Source organism: Crocodylus siamensis, chromosome 15 (genome assembly GCF_052110815.1).
Source record: "Crocodylus siamensis isolate JL-2025a chromosome 15, ASM5211081v1, whole genome shotgun sequence".
Taxonomy (NCBI): domain Eukaryota; kingdom Metazoa; phylum Chordata; order Crocodylia; family Crocodylidae; genus Crocodylus; species Crocodylus siamensis.
Genome location: NC_143409.1, coordinates 51,912,575 through 51,929,934, shown reverse-complemented (window position 1 = coordinate 51,929,934; position 17,360 = coordinate 51,912,575). Strand labels below are relative to the sequence as shown.

The 17,360-nt window shown below is 47.6% G+C and overlaps 2 protein-coding genes across 2 annotated transcripts; one reads left to right on the top strand and one right to left on the bottom strand.

The window, feature by feature from the left end:
* Positions 1-8,508: 8,508 nt before the first annotated feature.
* On the top strand, positions 8,509-10,168 carry LOC149852796 (olfactory receptor 2G3-like). The gene is made up of 2 exons (XM_090028427.1): positions 8,509-8,556; positions 9,194-10,168. The coding sequence occupies exons 1-2, from the start codon at positions 8,509-8,511 to the stop codon at positions 10,166-10,168; spliced, it is 1,023 nt and encodes a 340-aa protein (XP_089884553.1).
* Positions 10,169-15,817: 5,649 nt separating this feature from the next.
* Positions 15,818-16,771, bottom strand: LOC149852795 (olfactory receptor 2G3-like). The gene has a single exon (XM_090028426.1). The coding sequence runs from the start codon at positions 16,769-16,771 to the stop codon at positions 15,818-15,820; it is 954 nt and encodes a 317-aa protein (XP_089884552.1).
* Positions 16,772-17,360: the final 589 nt, after the last annotated feature.

The window sequence follows — 17,360 nt, the reverse complement described above, 5'->3', positions numbered from 1 at the left end:
CACCACAGCTCCTTCTGTGCATCTGGGACTTGCCTCAAGTTTACCTCCCCCTGGACTCACTTAAGATTAACTTCTGAATTGTTTCCAGAAAACTTTTTAATGGTCTGCCTGATACACTGCGGAGTTTATCACACATCACTGTGCCTTCAGCAAGTCCCAGCTCCCTCTTGTTGTGTCCCTCACATGGGAGCAAGAGCCAGACACTAACAGTGCCCAGCACGCCAAATCCTGGTACATAATGAAGAATCCCAAGCTGACTGTCTCCTGCTGGGGCCCAGACTCCACAGGGACCTCTTGGCACGTGACTGCTTCCAATCAATCTTCTCTTTCAGGCAGAAGCTGGGTCTCTCAGGAGAAGGTTGCCATAGTGTTGTTCAAGAAGACCCAGCATGAAACTCAGAGTTCATCCTGAGGCAAATCCACAGATCAGAGAAGGGTACTTGTGCCATAAGAAAAACTTGGTCTGTCTACTTTTTGGTGGCTAATTGTTCCCCTGACAGATCAGAGCAGTGATTCAGCTGGGACCAGCTTCCCATAATCTTACCTGAAAGAGATACTATTAGCTGTGTACTTCAGTATCAGTAGGCCCCATTGATCCAGAAAATCGGCCAGCTAGCCCAATAACCCTATAGCCTTCTGCACCAGATCAGTAGCTAGCTAGTCCAGTACCCACTGTCCCTCTGCAACAGATCAGTCCTATCCCACAATCTCTGCTGCAGCTTCCTCATACTCAAGCACTCAAGATCAGTGACAGCTAATCTAGTACAAGATAACTTGCCAGCAGTAAACTATTGTTTAACTAGCCCTGTATGCCATTGCCCTCTGCAACTGGTCAGTGGCTAAATAGTTCAGTTTCCCTATACCTGGCTGCACCTGATCAGTAGTCTGCTAGTCAGTGGGCATGTTTATACGTGCATTTATGCTAGCTTAAATGGGCGATGCATAGGGGGTGCACGCAGGTGCACGTGCATCCCCTGCACATGGCGGTGCACCCCCTTGAAAAAGGCACCGCGAGCAGTTGCCGCTTGCCACCCTGCTGCCGGCAGTGTCTGTGGGCAGCCCATGATCACTCCTGGCTGCCGCTGACGGTTGCGCCTGCAGGTGGTTGCCAACCTATGGTCAGCACTTGCCACTCTCTTCACCCCTCCCCAACCATCAACAATGCTGGCGGTGTCTGCGGGAGCTCCTTGCTCACCGCCAGTAGGCTCCCGCCACTGCCACTGCAGCTGTTCATGGGCTTAAATTTACTGTGTAATAAGTGGGAACAGGCAGGCATCGACACGTGCAGGTATTAAAGTGCATTAATGCTGCGTGTGGACTGAATTGGGACTAAAGATACCCACATTCCTTTCAGGAGCAGGACAGTGGCTAGCCCATTCAGTATTCATCAACCCCACAGCACTTGCTCTTGCCAGCTAGTTCAGTATCTTGTATCTCTGCACCAAATCATTATACAGGCAGTCCTCGACTTACAGAGTTTCAAGTTACAACGTTGCATACTTACAACGTTTATAAATTGACTCCGTTTCAACTTTCTGACATCAGTTTCGACTTTACAACACACCCGTCTCCCTGGAGAACATCTATCCAAACTTCCTTGGACACTTTCTTTAAGAAAGCAGACAAGACTCCAGAAAAACCTGCAGCCATGACTCCTGAGAAGACGTCAGCCAAGAGCCCTTCAAAAAGTCCAACCAAGAGGCCTTCAAAAAATCCAGCAAAGTCACCTCAAAGAAGTCCTTCCAAATCAATATGATTGCTATTTACAATATAAATACATTAATATAGCTATATTACTCATCTATAATTGATTGAGTACAACATTTTGGGTTATTTTTGGTGAAAACAGGGTATCAGGCCAGGGTTCAGGAACCCGTCCCCCATTTATAACATTGTTTCCTATGGGAAAATGGGTTCTGAGTTATGTTTCGGTTTAAGACGTGGGTTTCAGGAACCAATTGTGTCGTAAGTCTGAGGACTGCCTGTAGTCTAGTATACGATACTCCTTCACAAAATCATGGGCCATTCCTACTGCCCGCGGTTTAGGATCAGCAACCAGTGAATACAGAGCTTCATGTGCCTCCTTGATAGATCTTTGGTTAGATAGTGCATCCCCCCATTCCCCTCTATACCAGATCCTTCCACCGGCCTGTAGCAGACCATTGCCAACGTAGTCCAGTTCCCAGAATGCCTTTGTACCGGCCCACTGGCTCACTAGTTCTGTACTACATATCCTACACTGCAAGAGATCATTCACTTCTCTTCACCAGATCACTGGCCAGCTGGTCCAGTACCCTCTATTCTGCTAATCCAGATAAATGGCCAGCAAACATAATACCCAGTGCTTCCCTGCACCATACCATTGGCCACTTAGTCCACTATCCCATATCCTTTTGCAACCAATTATTGCCTTGATAGTGCAGTCCCCCTCGCCCCACTGAAGTGGCTAGTCCAGTAGCTGATACTTCCCTGAATCAGATCATTATGCAGCTAGCCTGATAATTCCACACCCTTGTACATCTAATGGGAAATGACAGGGCAGGTAATGAATAGAGGATAGATCACTCTAGATAAATTCAGTTCAGTGCTCTCCCTCTCAGGCATCCATTTCTGCCACTCTCAGGATACTGGGCTAGATGAACCATTGCTCTGATACAATATGCACATCTTAAGTTCTTATTTAGGCCAGATCTTATTTTACCTTTTATATGCCTCAGTGGACTTCCCTATTCTACCCAAGTCCCTGAAAAAGTTAACATGTGTAAGTCTACTTATGTGAGAGGCAAGGATTTCTTAGGGTGGTTTCTTTTATCAGTCCAACTAAAAGGGATCATCCTAAGAAATCCTTGCCTCTTGCATAATTTCTAGACCATCATGACTACCACCTCACTTATACTACTGGCAGTCTACTTATGTACCCAAGTAGAAAAAAAAAAACGCAGCAAGTCAAAAATGGGGTGCACGCAAGTGAAATAGGACCTTAGACACCTAGTAGGTGGAGTCAAGTCTGGCCTACATATCCCTCCTTCAACGTTTCTGTTACTGCTGTGGATTTGTAGTTAATGGGAAGATGTCTATTGATTTCTGTACATGTTGGGTGGATCTATAGCTGCAGGTAGTGAAGGCCAAAGTTTTTAAAGTGACTGCTGATTTTGTGTGCCTGGAATAAGCTACACTCCAGGGGCATGATATTTATGGAACAAGTGCTAAGCAGAATCCTGTTTCACTTTATGTGCCCACATGGCAGTTACTTAGCCAAGTAACTGGCCTTTTTGGCACGTACACACAGTTTGTGGTCCTGTTCCACATGCAGTGCAGCCTCTCAAGTGTTCATGCAGAGCATGTGCAACAGGCTGCTTTTTGTCCAGGCAGGGATGCGGCTCTAAACATGTGTACCTGGATGATCATCAGTCCCAAAACTGTAGCTGGGTGAAAACTGGCAGCTATTAAACAGTGGTGGTGGAGTGCTGTAGCCCAATAGCCTTTGTCCAGTGTCCAGAAAGCTGGAGACTGTGGTTCGAGGCCCCTTTCACCCCCAGGGAGCTTGCATCTATCTCTCTCCATCTTCCCAATGCAGTACTTTAACAGCAGGCCTCAAGTCAGGCATTATCCAGTTTCCTTTCCAGTCCTCTTCATTTGCTGTTTATTTCCATGTATTTGATTCTGTCCTTCAATATCTGTTCTAAGACATGGATGAACTTGACTTGCTGTTGAGAAGTCAACATGGCTTTGTCAAAGGGGAATCATGCCTCACCAACCTACTAGAGTTCTTTGAGGGTGTCAATAAGCAGGTGGATTGGGGTAATCCAGTTGACATAGTGTATCTTCCAAAAAGCCTTTGACAAGGTCTCCCATTAGGCTCTTAATGAATCTAGGTAGTCATGTAATTACAAGGAACATCCATTTGTGGATTAGAAATTGGCCTAGAGGTAGGAAAGAAAAAGTGAGTATAAATGGTCAGTTTTCAGGATGGAAAAAAGTAAGCAGTGGGGTCCCCCAGGGACCTGTGTTGGAATCAGTGCTGTTGATGGCGCCTTTTTGTAGGGGGTGCACTGCCATGCTCAGGGGGTGCACATGCACCCATGTACACCCCCTATGCATCGCCTGTAGATGGGAGCAGTGGAGTGACAGGAAGACAGTCCCACATTCACCTGGTTTCCCCACTGGCCGCAGCCTCCTTTCTGGTCTTATAGATGGCCAGTTTGGCCAGAGCCAGAAGGAGGTTGACCATGTGGTCTCAGGACTTGGTGGGGCAGCAAACAGGATGTCCATAACAAACAAGATGGGGGGAAGTGCAGCTAGAACCTCAACAGGAGGTGAAAAAGTGGTTGCAACCTTGTGCACTCCCTATATTGGCAAGAGGGGCAGGTGTCAGAGGTGTCTGTAAAGTGCACCAGATATACACCCATGGCGATGGCTTCATGGAGGGGCCACCAAGGAGGACTATATAGCAATGGCCCACACTTGTAGGTGTGAAAAACTAATCGGATTAGAAAAGCTAAGGAAGTGACTGAACTAAAATTAGTGATGGGAATTAAGGACAACAAGAAGTCCTTCTTTAGGTATGTAGAGAATGGGAGGAAAACAAATGGAAATGTGGTGCCATTGCTCAGCAACTCAGGACAGCTAGTCATTGGCGTTTGGGAGAAAACTGAACTCCTGAATGACTATTTTGCTTCAGTCTTTCACCAGGTCAAGGGAAAATCACACCAGCTAGAGTACAAAATGAGCAGGGTCCCAATGATTGCCTTCCTACTATTGCCATAGAGCTGGTGTGTGATCAATTAAAGAAAATGGGCGTATATTAAGTCAGCAGGACTGGATGAACTTCATCCAAGAGTGCTGAAGGAACTGGCTGAGGTAATCGCAGAACCCCGGTGAATCTGTTCCAAATCTCATGGCACTCTGGGGAGGTCACTGAGGACTGGAAGAGGGCCAGTGTTATGCCCATCTTCAAGAAGGGGAGGAGGGAGGACTTGGGTAACTATAGGCCAATTAGCCTAACTTCTATCCCAGGGAAAATCCTGGAAAAATTCATTAAGGAGTCTATGTGTGATAGGCTTGCAGAAGGTAGGATTCTGAATGACAGCCAGCATGGCTTCATCATGGGCAGGTCTTGTCTTACCAACCTCATCTCCTTTTATGATCAGGTGACTTGCCACCTGGATAAGTGAGAGGAGGTTGACAATGTATACTTTGACTTCTGAAAAGCTTTCAATCTGGTATCCCGTGATGTTCTTGTGAGAAAATTGGAAGACTGTGAGACAGCTAGGTAGGAACATAGGCAATGAGTAAAGGGGTGCATGGGGGTTTACGTGCTCCCCCCGACGGAGCCGGTGTGCCCCCGATGGCCGACACTGATGCTGTTTGTAGGGCTAGTGTCCCCCCTGACAGGGTCAGCGGCTTCTGCAGGTGCCCCCCCAGATTCAGGAGGCACCAGTCACTCATGGGTAGGAAGCTGGCTGCGGGGTAGGACCCAGAGAGTTCAAATGAAGGGATCTATGTCGTCTTAGTGGGAAGTGGTCAGTGGTGTCCTGCAGGGGATGGCGCTTGGTCCAGCGCTATTCAACATCTTCATCAATGATTTGGATGTGGGGGTGAAGAGCTCACTGGCCAAGTTCACAGATGACACCAAGTGTTGGGGAAGCGTGATCATGCTTGAAGATAGGCTGCAGACACAGGTGGCCCTAGACAGGCTTTCAAGTTGGGTGGACCAGAACCAGATGAAGTTCAATGTTGAGAAATGTAAAGTGCTCCACCAGGGGACGAGCAACCCCCTGCACACCTACAGGGTTGGCAATGCCAACCTGACCAGCACTACAAATGAAAGAGACCTGGAGGTAATAATAGATCACGGTATGAGCATAAGCTGGCAGTGCGACACTATAGCCAGCAAGGCCAACAATACCCTGGCATGCATCGATCAATGCATCTCCAGAAAAACCAAGGACGTGATTCTCCTGCTCTACTCAGCACTAGTGAGACCACATCTGGAGTATTTGTCCAGTTCTGGGTGCTGCACTTTAAGAAGGACATAGTAAGTCTTGAGAGAGTCCGGAGAAGGGCAAGCCATATGAGGAAAGACTGAGGGATCTGGGACTCTTTAGCCTGAAAAAAAGACTGAGAGGGGACTCGGTAGCATCTTACCACTACATCAGAAGCGTACATCTAGGGCTCTATGAACAACTATTCACCAGGGCACCTTTTGGGAAAACTAGAAGTAATGGTCACAAAATCATTGTGACCATTGATTGTGTCCACAAAATCCTGGAAGAACATCAGGCTCAACATTAGGAAAAAGTACTTCACAACTAGGATGTCCAGACTGTGGAATAAGCTCCCTCCAGAAGTGGTACAATCACCTACCCTGGAAATCTTCAAGAGGAGACACCTTACCCCAGGGGTCTTTCCTGCTTGGCCAGGGGGCTGGATCTGATGATTTTCCAAGGTCCCTTCCAGCCTTACAACCCATGGAACCAGTTGAGGGGCATCACTTATTGACCGCCTCTGGGGGGAGTCTGTTCCAAACCATCAGTACATAACTTGCAAAGAAGTTTTTTCTTGGAGCCTGGAGTGAAAATTGTCAACTTTACAGTCACAAACTCTAGCCAGAGAAAAGCCCCTAACTCACATGGCTCCTTCAGAGCAGAGGGAAACTGATGCACCCAACATGAGACTTGAACCCATGACCCTTTCCATCTTTCTTTTTGTTACCATCTGAGGTCGGAAATAAGCTGGGAGTCTCTTTGTATGATGATTGGAAAAGGGCCAAGAGAAGTATTGATGTAAGTTTGACACAGGGTGGCTCCCAAAAGTGGAAGGAGGATGAGTGGCCTCCTCAGAGGATTATTGAGTATTATGGACCAGCTACATGGGCTAATGATGGAAGTTGGGGTTACTGGACACCAATTTATATGCTAAATAGAATTATCCGGTTGCAGGCCGTCTTGGAAGTAATTATTAACCAGACTGCCACTGCTCTCGAGTTGCTGGCTCGACAAAGTTCCCAGATGAGGGAAGCCATATACCAAAATTGAATGGCTCTAGACTATTTACTCGCAGAGGATGGCGGAGTCTGTGGAAAGTTCAACCTTTCTAATTGTTGCCTCCAAATAGACGACAACGGAAAAGCAGTCTTAGAGATTGCCAAAGAGATTAGGAAAATAGCCCATGTACCAATACAAACGTGGGAACCCACATGGAGTAAAGACTGGTGGTTTCAATTATTTGGAGGACCCTGGTGGAAAAAAGTAGGATTTGTGCTTTTGTGTGCTCTGACTGGTTTAATTTTTATCCCTTGCCTTATTCCTTGTCTCACTAGATTGATAACCACTACAGTAGAAGGAATGCAGGTCGCAGCAGTTCCTTTGAAAGCACAGACTGTAGCAAAAGTCATGGTCCTCAGAAAAATTCCTCGTAATTATCTTGATATGCCCAAATGAAGTAAAGATCAGAAAGCATCTTGAGGGGGGATATTGTTAGAAATATTATTAAAAATGCATTATCAATAAGTCTTGTTAAAACAGCGCAGCTGTCAGCCCTCCCTGGTGAGAGAACTGGGAGAGCTACTGAGAGCTCTTTGTATTAAGGTATCACTCCCTCTTTGTTTTGCAAAGTTACTATCTCTTTGTTACAGTAAAGCATATACTCCTCAGCTTTTCTCATGTAGATAAGAGTAAATTGCAGTTCTAGCCTTGAAGCAAGGAAAATTCAGACTTTTGTAACCTCAGGTACTGTCTGCCCATGCGTAATGAATTAATACATATAAGCCTATCCGCCCCGCATACTTAAGTAGTTAATTATAATATACATGCGACGTATGATTCGACGTATTCACATACATGTTTGTATGAATCGGAAATGAGTTGTAAAAGTTCCTCCTTCTGCACACGTGGTCAGGAGAGAGGGGATAAAGCCAGCTGGGCAGTTTCCCTCGGGGGCAGCAGCAGAGTGTTTGATCTTTTGTCTCTCTCTCTGACCCTATTTGCAAATATATACCTTTTGTGTTGCTAATAGAGTGTGGCTGTGGCTGAAGGTTTTTTTCGCCTCCCGAGAAACGAACCGCGATTTTTACATCAGTGGCTAGAAGTGGTTTTCCAGCTTGGGAACATACAGAAACATGATGGACAAGTCAACACCAAAAAATATTTAATAATACAATAACGTAGCATAAGCCTGAAATTCCTTTAGTGGTTTCAGTTCTATACCAGTAAATTCTGTACTGTAGACACCATTAGTAGCTTTGCTCTTAAAGATCATTTGATGACCATTCAGGCATGCTTTATATTAGTAAAAGCATGGTTTTCTTAATATAATAGGGTTTAAACAATTATGGTGTGCTGACACTATCCTGCCACCAGGTGGTTGTATCTACACATGTGATTAATGCACACAAAAAATCCTCCAGAGCTTATTATCACTCCAGTTTTTTGCTTCCAGCTGCACCATTTGAGTGCCTAGGAGAAAAAACTCTGGGGTATATAGCTCCAGAGTTTATTCGTGCACAGCATGTGGAGCCTGGTCATAGCAGCCTGGACTGAGAGGTCCAGACTCATGGTAGGTCAGCCTGCCAGCCCAAGGGTGCTCCAGTGGGCCTCCACATGCTAGGGAGTGGCTGGCTGGGGCACAAAGGTGCTTCAGTGTGGGGGTTGCCTGCTAGATAGCCCGACACTGAAGCACCCTCGTGCCCCAGTCAGACAGGGCAGCATCTACACGTGCTGCTGCGCATGAAAAAAACCTCTGCAGCAGGGTAGTACTTGTATTTACAAGACTACCCTGCTGCAGTTTATTAGGGTTGTGCACCCTAATAGGAGTGTACGTGTAGACAATGAGACTTTTATTGAGCAGTTAATTAGTGAACTACACAGGAAATTTCTTGTGTAGACGTGCCGACTGTGTTCCCAACTGGGCCTGACCTTTAGGACTAGATAGAGATTTAAATCTCACATAGTCTCCCCAGTATCTGTCACTAATATCCAGTTATGGTTTTGACAGTTCTACCAATGCTTAAAAATTCACCCTTCTGGTCTTTCCCAAATTCAGTTTTTTGACGTGTGGCTACCAAGCTTCACAGCTCCATGAAGGTTCATGAATACCATTCAAAGACACCCGCTGCCAGTCACACTCACATACCTGTTATCACCGAAACCCTGTCTGCAGGGTATTACTCCCCTTACTCTCCCTGTTCCTATAGGAGACCTATAGCAAAGCAGCACGGGGTGAGGGAAACCAGAGTGCCGTGCAGGAATTCATCCTGCTGGAGGTGTCGGATCAACGGTGGTGGGAGCTCCTGCTGTTTGTGCTCATCTTAATTTTCTACATTGCGGTACTGTTTGGAAATGTCACAGTCATTGTCGTCTCCCGGCTGGACCCCCGTCTCCACACACCCTGGTACTTCTTCCTCAGCAACCTCTCCCTCCTGGACCTCTGCTATACCACTAGCCTGAGTCCCCTGCTGCCGGTAACTTTGCTCAGCACCCGCAAGTCCATCTCCCGGGCTGGCTGCATGGTCCAGCTCTTCATTGCTCTTGCCCTGGGATCCACCGAGTGCATGCTGCTGGCAGTCATGGCTTATGACCGCTATGCAGCCGTCTGCCACCCCCTGCGCTACATGACCATCATGAGCCGCCCCCTCTGCCTGCTCATGGCTGCGGGCTTCTGGCTCAGTGGCATAGTCAATTCCCTGGCACAGACGGTGATGACTATTCAGCTGTCTCTGTGTGGACAGAACCGTATTGACCATTTCTTCTGTGAGCAGCCAGCCCTATTCAAGTTGGCCTGTGTTGACATGTCCTTCATTGAGACTGAGCTCTTCTCAGTAAGTGTGTTTGCCTTGGTGGCGCCTGTGAGCCTCATCCTTGTCTCCTACAGCTACATCAGCGCTGCTGTGCTGAGGATCCGCTCGGCTGAGGGCAGGTGCAAGGCCTTCAGCACCTGCACCCCCCACCTGGCTGTGGTTTTCCTTTTTTATGGGACAGGCATCTATGTCTACCTGCAGCCCCAGTCCCGGGGCGAGGTAAAGATTATCTCCCTCTTCTACACATTGGTCACCCCCATGCTGAACCCTCTCATTTACACACTGAGGAAGAAAGACGTACACAGGGCCTTGTGGAAGGTTTTGGGGAGAAACCCAATCACCAAGGCTTGGGGCTGGTCACTGGCCATTTGACCCTCTGTTCTTACACCGGCTCTAAAGAATTTTACCTGTGTCCTACCTGCACTCCACTAAATTGCCTTTCCACTTTTCCTTAATATATCCACAGGTTGATCTTATTTTGCCCTTCATCCTTGTTACACCTTTCACCCCAAATGTCATGGGGAGGACCCTTGCCCTTGAATAAGCCCTGCCCCCTCAATCTCAGAGGGTGGCATCTGCATTCAGTGCAATATTTTTGCTTTAATGCCAGGAGAGTTGAACCTTGCAAGTGGGACAGAGAAGCGGTTGAGACAAAATAGGATTTGTGCCTCTCTGGCCTCCTCCAAATGTGAGCTTTGTCCTGTGACTGGTGTGTGACCAATTTTTTCATTGATCCCAAAACCTGTGAGTTAGATTACATGCTAGAGTTAGCAGGAGATAATGCTCAGGAATGTTAGTCTGTTTAATGTTAACTAGCACTGGTGATCAGTTACCTGTTTTGTGTTCATAGTCTTTTTAATCTGGTCAGACCTGCTGCTAGAGGGCTGGTGAGCAGGCAGGTTGCCTGGGGGCTGCATGTCTGCTCCATGCTTTGCCCCCTGTCAATCATCCTGAGAGAAGCAGCAGTGACAGAAGTGGGGGAGAAGGGTCCCCTTCCCTGCCTGCTCCCAGGCTCCCTGCAGCCCGTGCTGACCCCACACACTCGGATCCAGCCCCCACCAGGTTTTGTCTCCCACCCTCCTGTCTCTCTTGGTTTTATTTCAGGTGAACACCCAAAAGTTAACTCAAGCTAGGTAGTGCAGCTCAAAGATAATCCTTGTTCTTAAATGGTTTAACTTAAAGTCACTTAAAAGGCATAAACACATTTATGAGCCATAATGTGTGATCATTCAAGCTTTAGGTGCTCTTAAAATGATCTAATTGTATGGTATAATCTCACTCCATGTGTCCGTGGCATGGCCGGACAGGCAGCCATTTGACGGTTGGCTGGTGGAGGATGGGGCACAGGGTGGTTGTGAACGAGGGAGTTGTTGCTGGGACTGCCCTTGGTTGAGGAAGACTCAGCAGGACCCAGGAGGACAAATGTGGAATAGTTGGGTTTAGGAGAAGTTTCCCACTCATCCACAGCAGTCATTGATTCATTCCTGAATTGCAGGACAAGACTGTGCAACACAAGTTTCATTCTGCCCTATGTCCCTTTCCTTTTCTTATCCCATTACTGACCCAGTGTGAGCCTCTCAAAATAATTTGGAGAGATTGTCTTCTTCCTTGAAGGGGTCTGAGGCCACAGAGATCAAAGGTGTTGATTTCCCCCTCACCTTCCCTGCTGTACACAAAGGGGTAACCATGTTGAAACCTCACGAGGGAGCAGCAGGGGATTTGAGGGCTGAGGACCCAGGGGATGGATGCAGGAACAGGGCAGGTAGAAGTAAGGAGCCAGAAGGGATTTTTGTGAGCTGGAGGACATGGGTGTGGTGAGGCATGAAGGAGGCTGCCCCCCAGGTTAGGCCTAGGACTGGGGGAGTGGGGTTCAGTTCCCTGCTCAATGACAGAGTCCCAAGGCAGCTTTAGTCAAGTGAACTAGACTTTCCAGTTTCAAGCAACACTCTGTAGGCAGGACAGTGGCACTTCTGTGGCTGAAGTTGGTGTGGACGTGGCATTTCGGCCCTCATACATAACTTGTTAGATCCCGATGTCCCTTGGCAGGCTCAGAAGGGTTCTGCTTTGGCTACTTTTGCAAAATAGTGATCTTGCTCCACCAGGAAGGTACTTGAACTCTGAGCAAATCCCTTGAATATTAGTCAGAACAGCCTGCAGCTAATGAGTGTTTGTCACTGGAAGTGGAGACTACTCCCACCCCATGTCTCCTGGAGAGTTGGAAGGCGTGTGGAGAAGAAGAAATTTGGCTGTGTTGTGAATGGGCCATAGACCATCTGAAGAAAGAAAGGGTCATGAGACTGGGGCTGCAGAGTGCCTGTCCTGGCTGAGAGCTAGCATCTGGGACAGGCGCTAGGAAAGGGGGTCCTGGGCAGTGGGGTATGGTACAGCCCCCTCAGTGGGATGTCATCAACTGCAGGCAAACACCCTGTCTGGATCCATTCAACTGACAGAGTGATTTTCAGTGAGGTGCCCTCACTGCTTCATTCAGCTCAATGGCCACTCTGGCTCTCCTGTATACATGTATATAAAAAGCCATGCTCTACACCAAGTATGATTCTTCTCTGATCATTACCCTAGTCTCAGACACGCGTTCTTGGTTTCTGTTCTGCGCCGCTCTTCAACCAAATCCTTACCCGTGAGTAGTGTGAGGAGGGACTCAGACCCAATAGAGGCAGGGACCACACTCAAGACACTGCTCACGGCACAGATCAAGGACAGGGGCAGCCTGAAATGTCTGAAGACCTTTACAGTAGCTATGATTCTCAGAGTTGTCTTCCCAAAAGTGTAACTTGCCCGCAGCAGCAACATGTGGCAGCAGCAGCCTTGCAGATTGCTGCCAAGGGGAGGGTTTGAGGTTATGTTGCTGAATCAGTGGTTACAGCACGTGCCCTAGAGCTGTAGCATGTGGTTTCCTACAAACCCAGAACCCAGCACCACTGCATTCTTCTTCTGCCCTCGCTGTTTCTCTTCACTACTCACAGAGAAACATCTGCTGACAAACTCCCAGAAGGGGGCATTTGATGCGCTGAAATCATGTGAGGAGGACTGAGGATGGGCAGGGGGAAGCTGAGCCATAACTTGCACTCATCTGGGGACAAATAAAATGTAAGAGGAACTTCAGAAACTGTAAAATGCTGGGTGTTCTTAGATTGGCTCTTTTCTTAGGGTCCCATTGCTCTAGTGACTCCAAGTTTGAAGCACTATCATGCTTAACAAAGCAACCAGGGACAGCAGTGCTTGAGATGCTGAGTAAGTCCACCTGTTTGTTGTACAGAGCTGATGAGAGCCAGCCTTTCCATGCAAAGTGATTCTAGCCTTCAGCCGCTGAAAGCCTCTCCCTTCCTCTCTCAAGCCTGTCACCTCTTTCACCATCTAATTTGCTCTTCTGTACTAGCAGATACTCCCATGAAGGGTGCTCTCCATGTAAAAAATCACATGAAGAACCTGGTGAATGTAACTCATCCAATACACCTTCAATTGGCCTGGGTTGCCAGTTGGAGACGCCAGGTTGGTAACTCCAGTGCAAGGTTAATGGTGCCAGTCCAGCCCAAAGGCACATGCACCGAAAAGAAAGACTGAGTCAATAGGCTCGCACCTCTGACTGCACATCAGCGGCAGGGTCTTGAAGTCCCTACAAGTAGCCATGCCCAAGATTTACAGTAGCAATTGGCCACTTTGGGGATCCAGCTTGAAACAGTATAGTTAATTATTGCAATCACATTGCAAGTTCTATGAACTTGGTCCTTTGCTTAACGCTTTCACCACTTAATTTATGTGATTCTAAGAGAAGCGAGGATTCGTTGGGAGTGGTAGTTCTTATTGGCCCAACTGCATAGTTGGAAAGAAGTTAGAAAGCTTTTGAATGCAGGACATTCATCACGTCTTGCATTTGAAAGCAGTTCTAACTTTATTCCAGTCATGCAGTTGGACCAATGTAAGATGTAACCCCCCAAACTTCCATACCTCTTGCATAATTCTTGAACCGGGGTGGCTACAACATGCCTCTAACACTACCACAATTATAGAGAATTCTGACTATCATGAATAAGCAAGCAAGTTTTTATTCTTTGGGGCTGTGGAGGAGAGTCTGAATCCAAAAATGCTGCTCTGGCCCGAGGGCTTGGAAAGCAAAAGGAAAAGAAACACACTGCAAAAGTTGCAATTTATTGAAATCTCATGATTTTTGCCAAACTCAATATTGTGAATACCTGGGTTTTTTTCTGGATTACCTGGAGCACTCTCTTTCTGGGCACCTAGAGCCTTCAAACATGTGTTGCTACGGGACCACTTCAGTGGCTCTGGAAGTGAGTAGGCATCCTTTCATTGATTTCTAGATCAGTTCTGAAGGTAGAACAGTTACAGAAGATGTATTGCCAACTTTCATGATTTTTGGCTTTGTTCTTAAAGTCTATGCTTCGGGAATGTGAAAAACGTAGCTCTTTCTTTTATATATATTTATAAATATATATAAGTATATATAAGAGAAAGAGCTTAAGGTTTTTCACATTCCCGAAGCACAGACTTTAAGGACAATGCCAAAAATCATGAGAGTTGGCAACACTACAGAAGGAATGAGAGGCTCATGTGTCGTCTCTTCATTTGGGATATATGATTAGGTAGTTTTTAGTCCTCAGAAGAACAGAAACACGGGCTGGGGAACAGATCGAGAGAGAGATCCTATATTGCCTCTAGTTTCACTTAATCCCACTTGCACAGTTTAAGTCTGCACACCCTCAAAAGTGATTGCATTTCACTCTGTGCAAAAGCCACAAAAGAGCTAGCTTTTTCTCACCTGCCTCAGGTCACTGTGATCCAATTTCAGCTGTGGGCAGTGGTGGTTGTGCCACACTCCTTTTGTTTAATAGCCTATTAATTAGGGCACCCGTTCTTGAAATGGGAGGCTAAGGCTTTAACTCCCTCTGCACCTTGCAGGTATTTGAGGCTAGGGGGTGCAGTTACAGCTGCACTAGGAGCAACAGAAGGAGCTCAGTACAGACAAATGTAAGTGCCCCAGGGGGTGGTGGGATCTCCTTCATTGGAGGTTTTGAAGTGAAGGATGGATAAGTATTAGATAGGGATAATTATGGAGTAACATTCATGCATTCCTGCAGGCAGTTGGACCAGATGACCTTGAATGACTCTGGCATCCCTTCCAATGTGACAACATAACATAAGGACATAACAAATGCCACACTGGTTTAGACCAATGGTCCATCTGGTCCAACATCCTACCTCTGCCTGTGGCAGAAGTAGGTGCTATACAGGACAAGCATTGAAGCAGACATGTCTAGACTAATCTGTCCCCTATTCAATAACCTATCTGGCATGTATTGGGTTATAGATGCCAGGGGAAACATCTCCAATCATTAAGTTCAACAGCCATCAATCACCCATGAATTTCTCCAGTCTCTTTTTGAACCTGGCAATTGTATCTGCCTTCACCCGGCAATGAGTTCAAAGTTAACTCCACATTTATAAAAAAGTATTTAGTTGTAAACTTGTTGCCTACTAATTTTAGCAGGCAGCCTTTTCTTCTCTGGGTTCAGGTTCCTCTGAGACTGAGGTGAGACCTCACTGTGATGCAAATTCCCTCCTTACTGCTTTTGGGCAAGGTGTCAGGAAGAAAGCCAAAGGCTAAATAAGCTCAGCCTGTGGCACGACGTACCTAGCCATGCACAGGATATAAAAATAGCACTTCAACCAGACTGAAGCAAAAGTTCACCCCTGTGGTGGGAGGCCTGGTATGATGGCATGCCAGATATGGAGATAGTCATGTTAGAAGGAGAACAGGCCGTGGGTCATGAGGTTTTCCTCTCCTGTGGGCACAAACATAAAAACGAAGCCTATGGGTAATTTCCTGACTTTGTGTGATGGGTCACAGGAGAGAGAAGAGGCCTGAGGGACTGAAGGGATTAAAAAGGAGTTGGATATCCTGGGGATAGAAGTGGAAAGGAGGGAAATGCTCTAGGTGGCATGGGAAACGGGGTTGCACGTTGAGTAACTAACCCCAGCCTGTAAGGCCTATGAGCCTGGCTTTCTCCGAAGCAGCCTCCTCAGGGCCCTGTGTACCTCCTTGTTCCTCAGTGTGTAGATCAGGGGGTTCAGCATGGGGGTGACCATGGTGTAGAACAGGGAGACTATCTTGCCCTGACCCTTGGAGGGAGGCTGCAGGTATGTGTAGATGCCAGGGCCATAGAAGAGAGACACCACAGCCAGGTGGGAGGTGCAGGTGCTGAAGGCCTTGCGCCTGCCCTCAGCTGAGCCAGTCCTCACCACGGCAGCAGCAATGTAGCCGTAGGAGACCAGGATGAGGCTCACAGGCACCACCAGGAGAAATACACTTACAGACAAGAGCACAGCCTCATTAAAGGAGGTGTCAACACAGGCCAACTTGAGCAGTGCGGGCACCTCACAGAAGATGTGATCAATACGGTTCTGGCCGCACCGGGGCACCTGCAGAGTTGGCAAGGTATTTGCCAGTGAAGCCACCAGGCCAGTGAGCCAGGACCCAGCAGCCATGAGCAGGCAGAGGCGAGGGCTCATAGTTGTTGTGTAGCGCAGGGGCTGGCAGACAGCAGCGTAGCGGTCGAAGGCCATGACTGCCAGCAGGAGGCACTCGGTGCCACCCAGGCTGAGGGAAAAGTAGACCTGGGCCACGCAGCCACCCCAGGAGATGGACCTGCGTGTGCTGAGGAAGTTCACCAGCATCTGGGGGCCAAGGCTGGTGGTGTAGCAGATGTCGAGGAAGGAGAGGTTGCTGAGGAAGAAGTACATGGGAGTGTGGAGATGGGGGTCCAGCCGGGAGATGACAATGATGGTGACATTCCCAAGTAGTGTCACAATGTAGCTGATTAAAATGAGCACAAACAGCAGCAGCTCCAGCTGTGGTTGATCCGACATCCCCAGCAGGATGAATTCCTCAGTGGTGCTCTGGTTTCCTTCAGGCTGATTCTGCCATGCTGCTTTGCTATGCATCACCTGTAGGCACAGAAATAGGAGGGTGACAAAGACCCTTCGGGCGGGCAGGAGGTTGGTGATAACAGATATCAGAGCGTGACTGGCAGTGTCTGGTGCATATGAATCCTGGAGGGCTGTGCAACTCCGTGAGAAGAGAGTGGCTACGCCCCAGTGAGTGGATCTGGAAAAGGCTGCAAGAGTGGGATTGTGAGCAGTGGTAGCACTCTAGAATCCGTGCCTAGGAAACAGTGGCAACGTAAGCGATGATTTGAGACTGTCTGCATTGGGGCTGTCCGACTTGTGGCTTGTTTACTGCATGTGGCCTACAAGGGCCATGCAGCGAGCACTTCTGCTTACAGGGCCGCACAACGAGCACTTCTGCTTTGGCCTCAAAGTTTGCAACCGCTCGGCTGTCAACTGCGTGCCTTAGCACTCATGCCACCCCAGTCCCAGGTGAACCTGTGAGCTATAGGAGAAGGAGTTCTTTCATTCTAGTATAAAGGTCTGGATTTTATTAGCCTATAAATAAAGCAAAGAGAAACAAGAGTCACAGCCTTTTGCCACATTACTGTATTGGTGTATAATCCATGGTTACAGTTGTTCCCCA

What these genes read in the sequence shown, in the direction of transcription:
- LOC149852796 (XM_090028427.1), top strand. Translation starts at nt 8,509, where the DNA reads ATGTGGAGCCTGGTCATAGCAGCCTGGACTGAGAGGTCCAGACTCATG. An exon ending in CTGAGAGGTCCAGACTCATG is followed by an intron (nt 8,557 to 9,193) that starts GTAGGTCAGCCT and finishes CTGTTCCTATAG; the next exon opens with GAGACCTATAGCAAAGCAGC.
- LOC149852795 (XM_090028426.1), bottom strand. Translation starts at nt 16,771, where the DNA reads ATGCATAGCAAAGCAGCATGGCAGAATCAGCCTGAAGGAAACCAGAGC.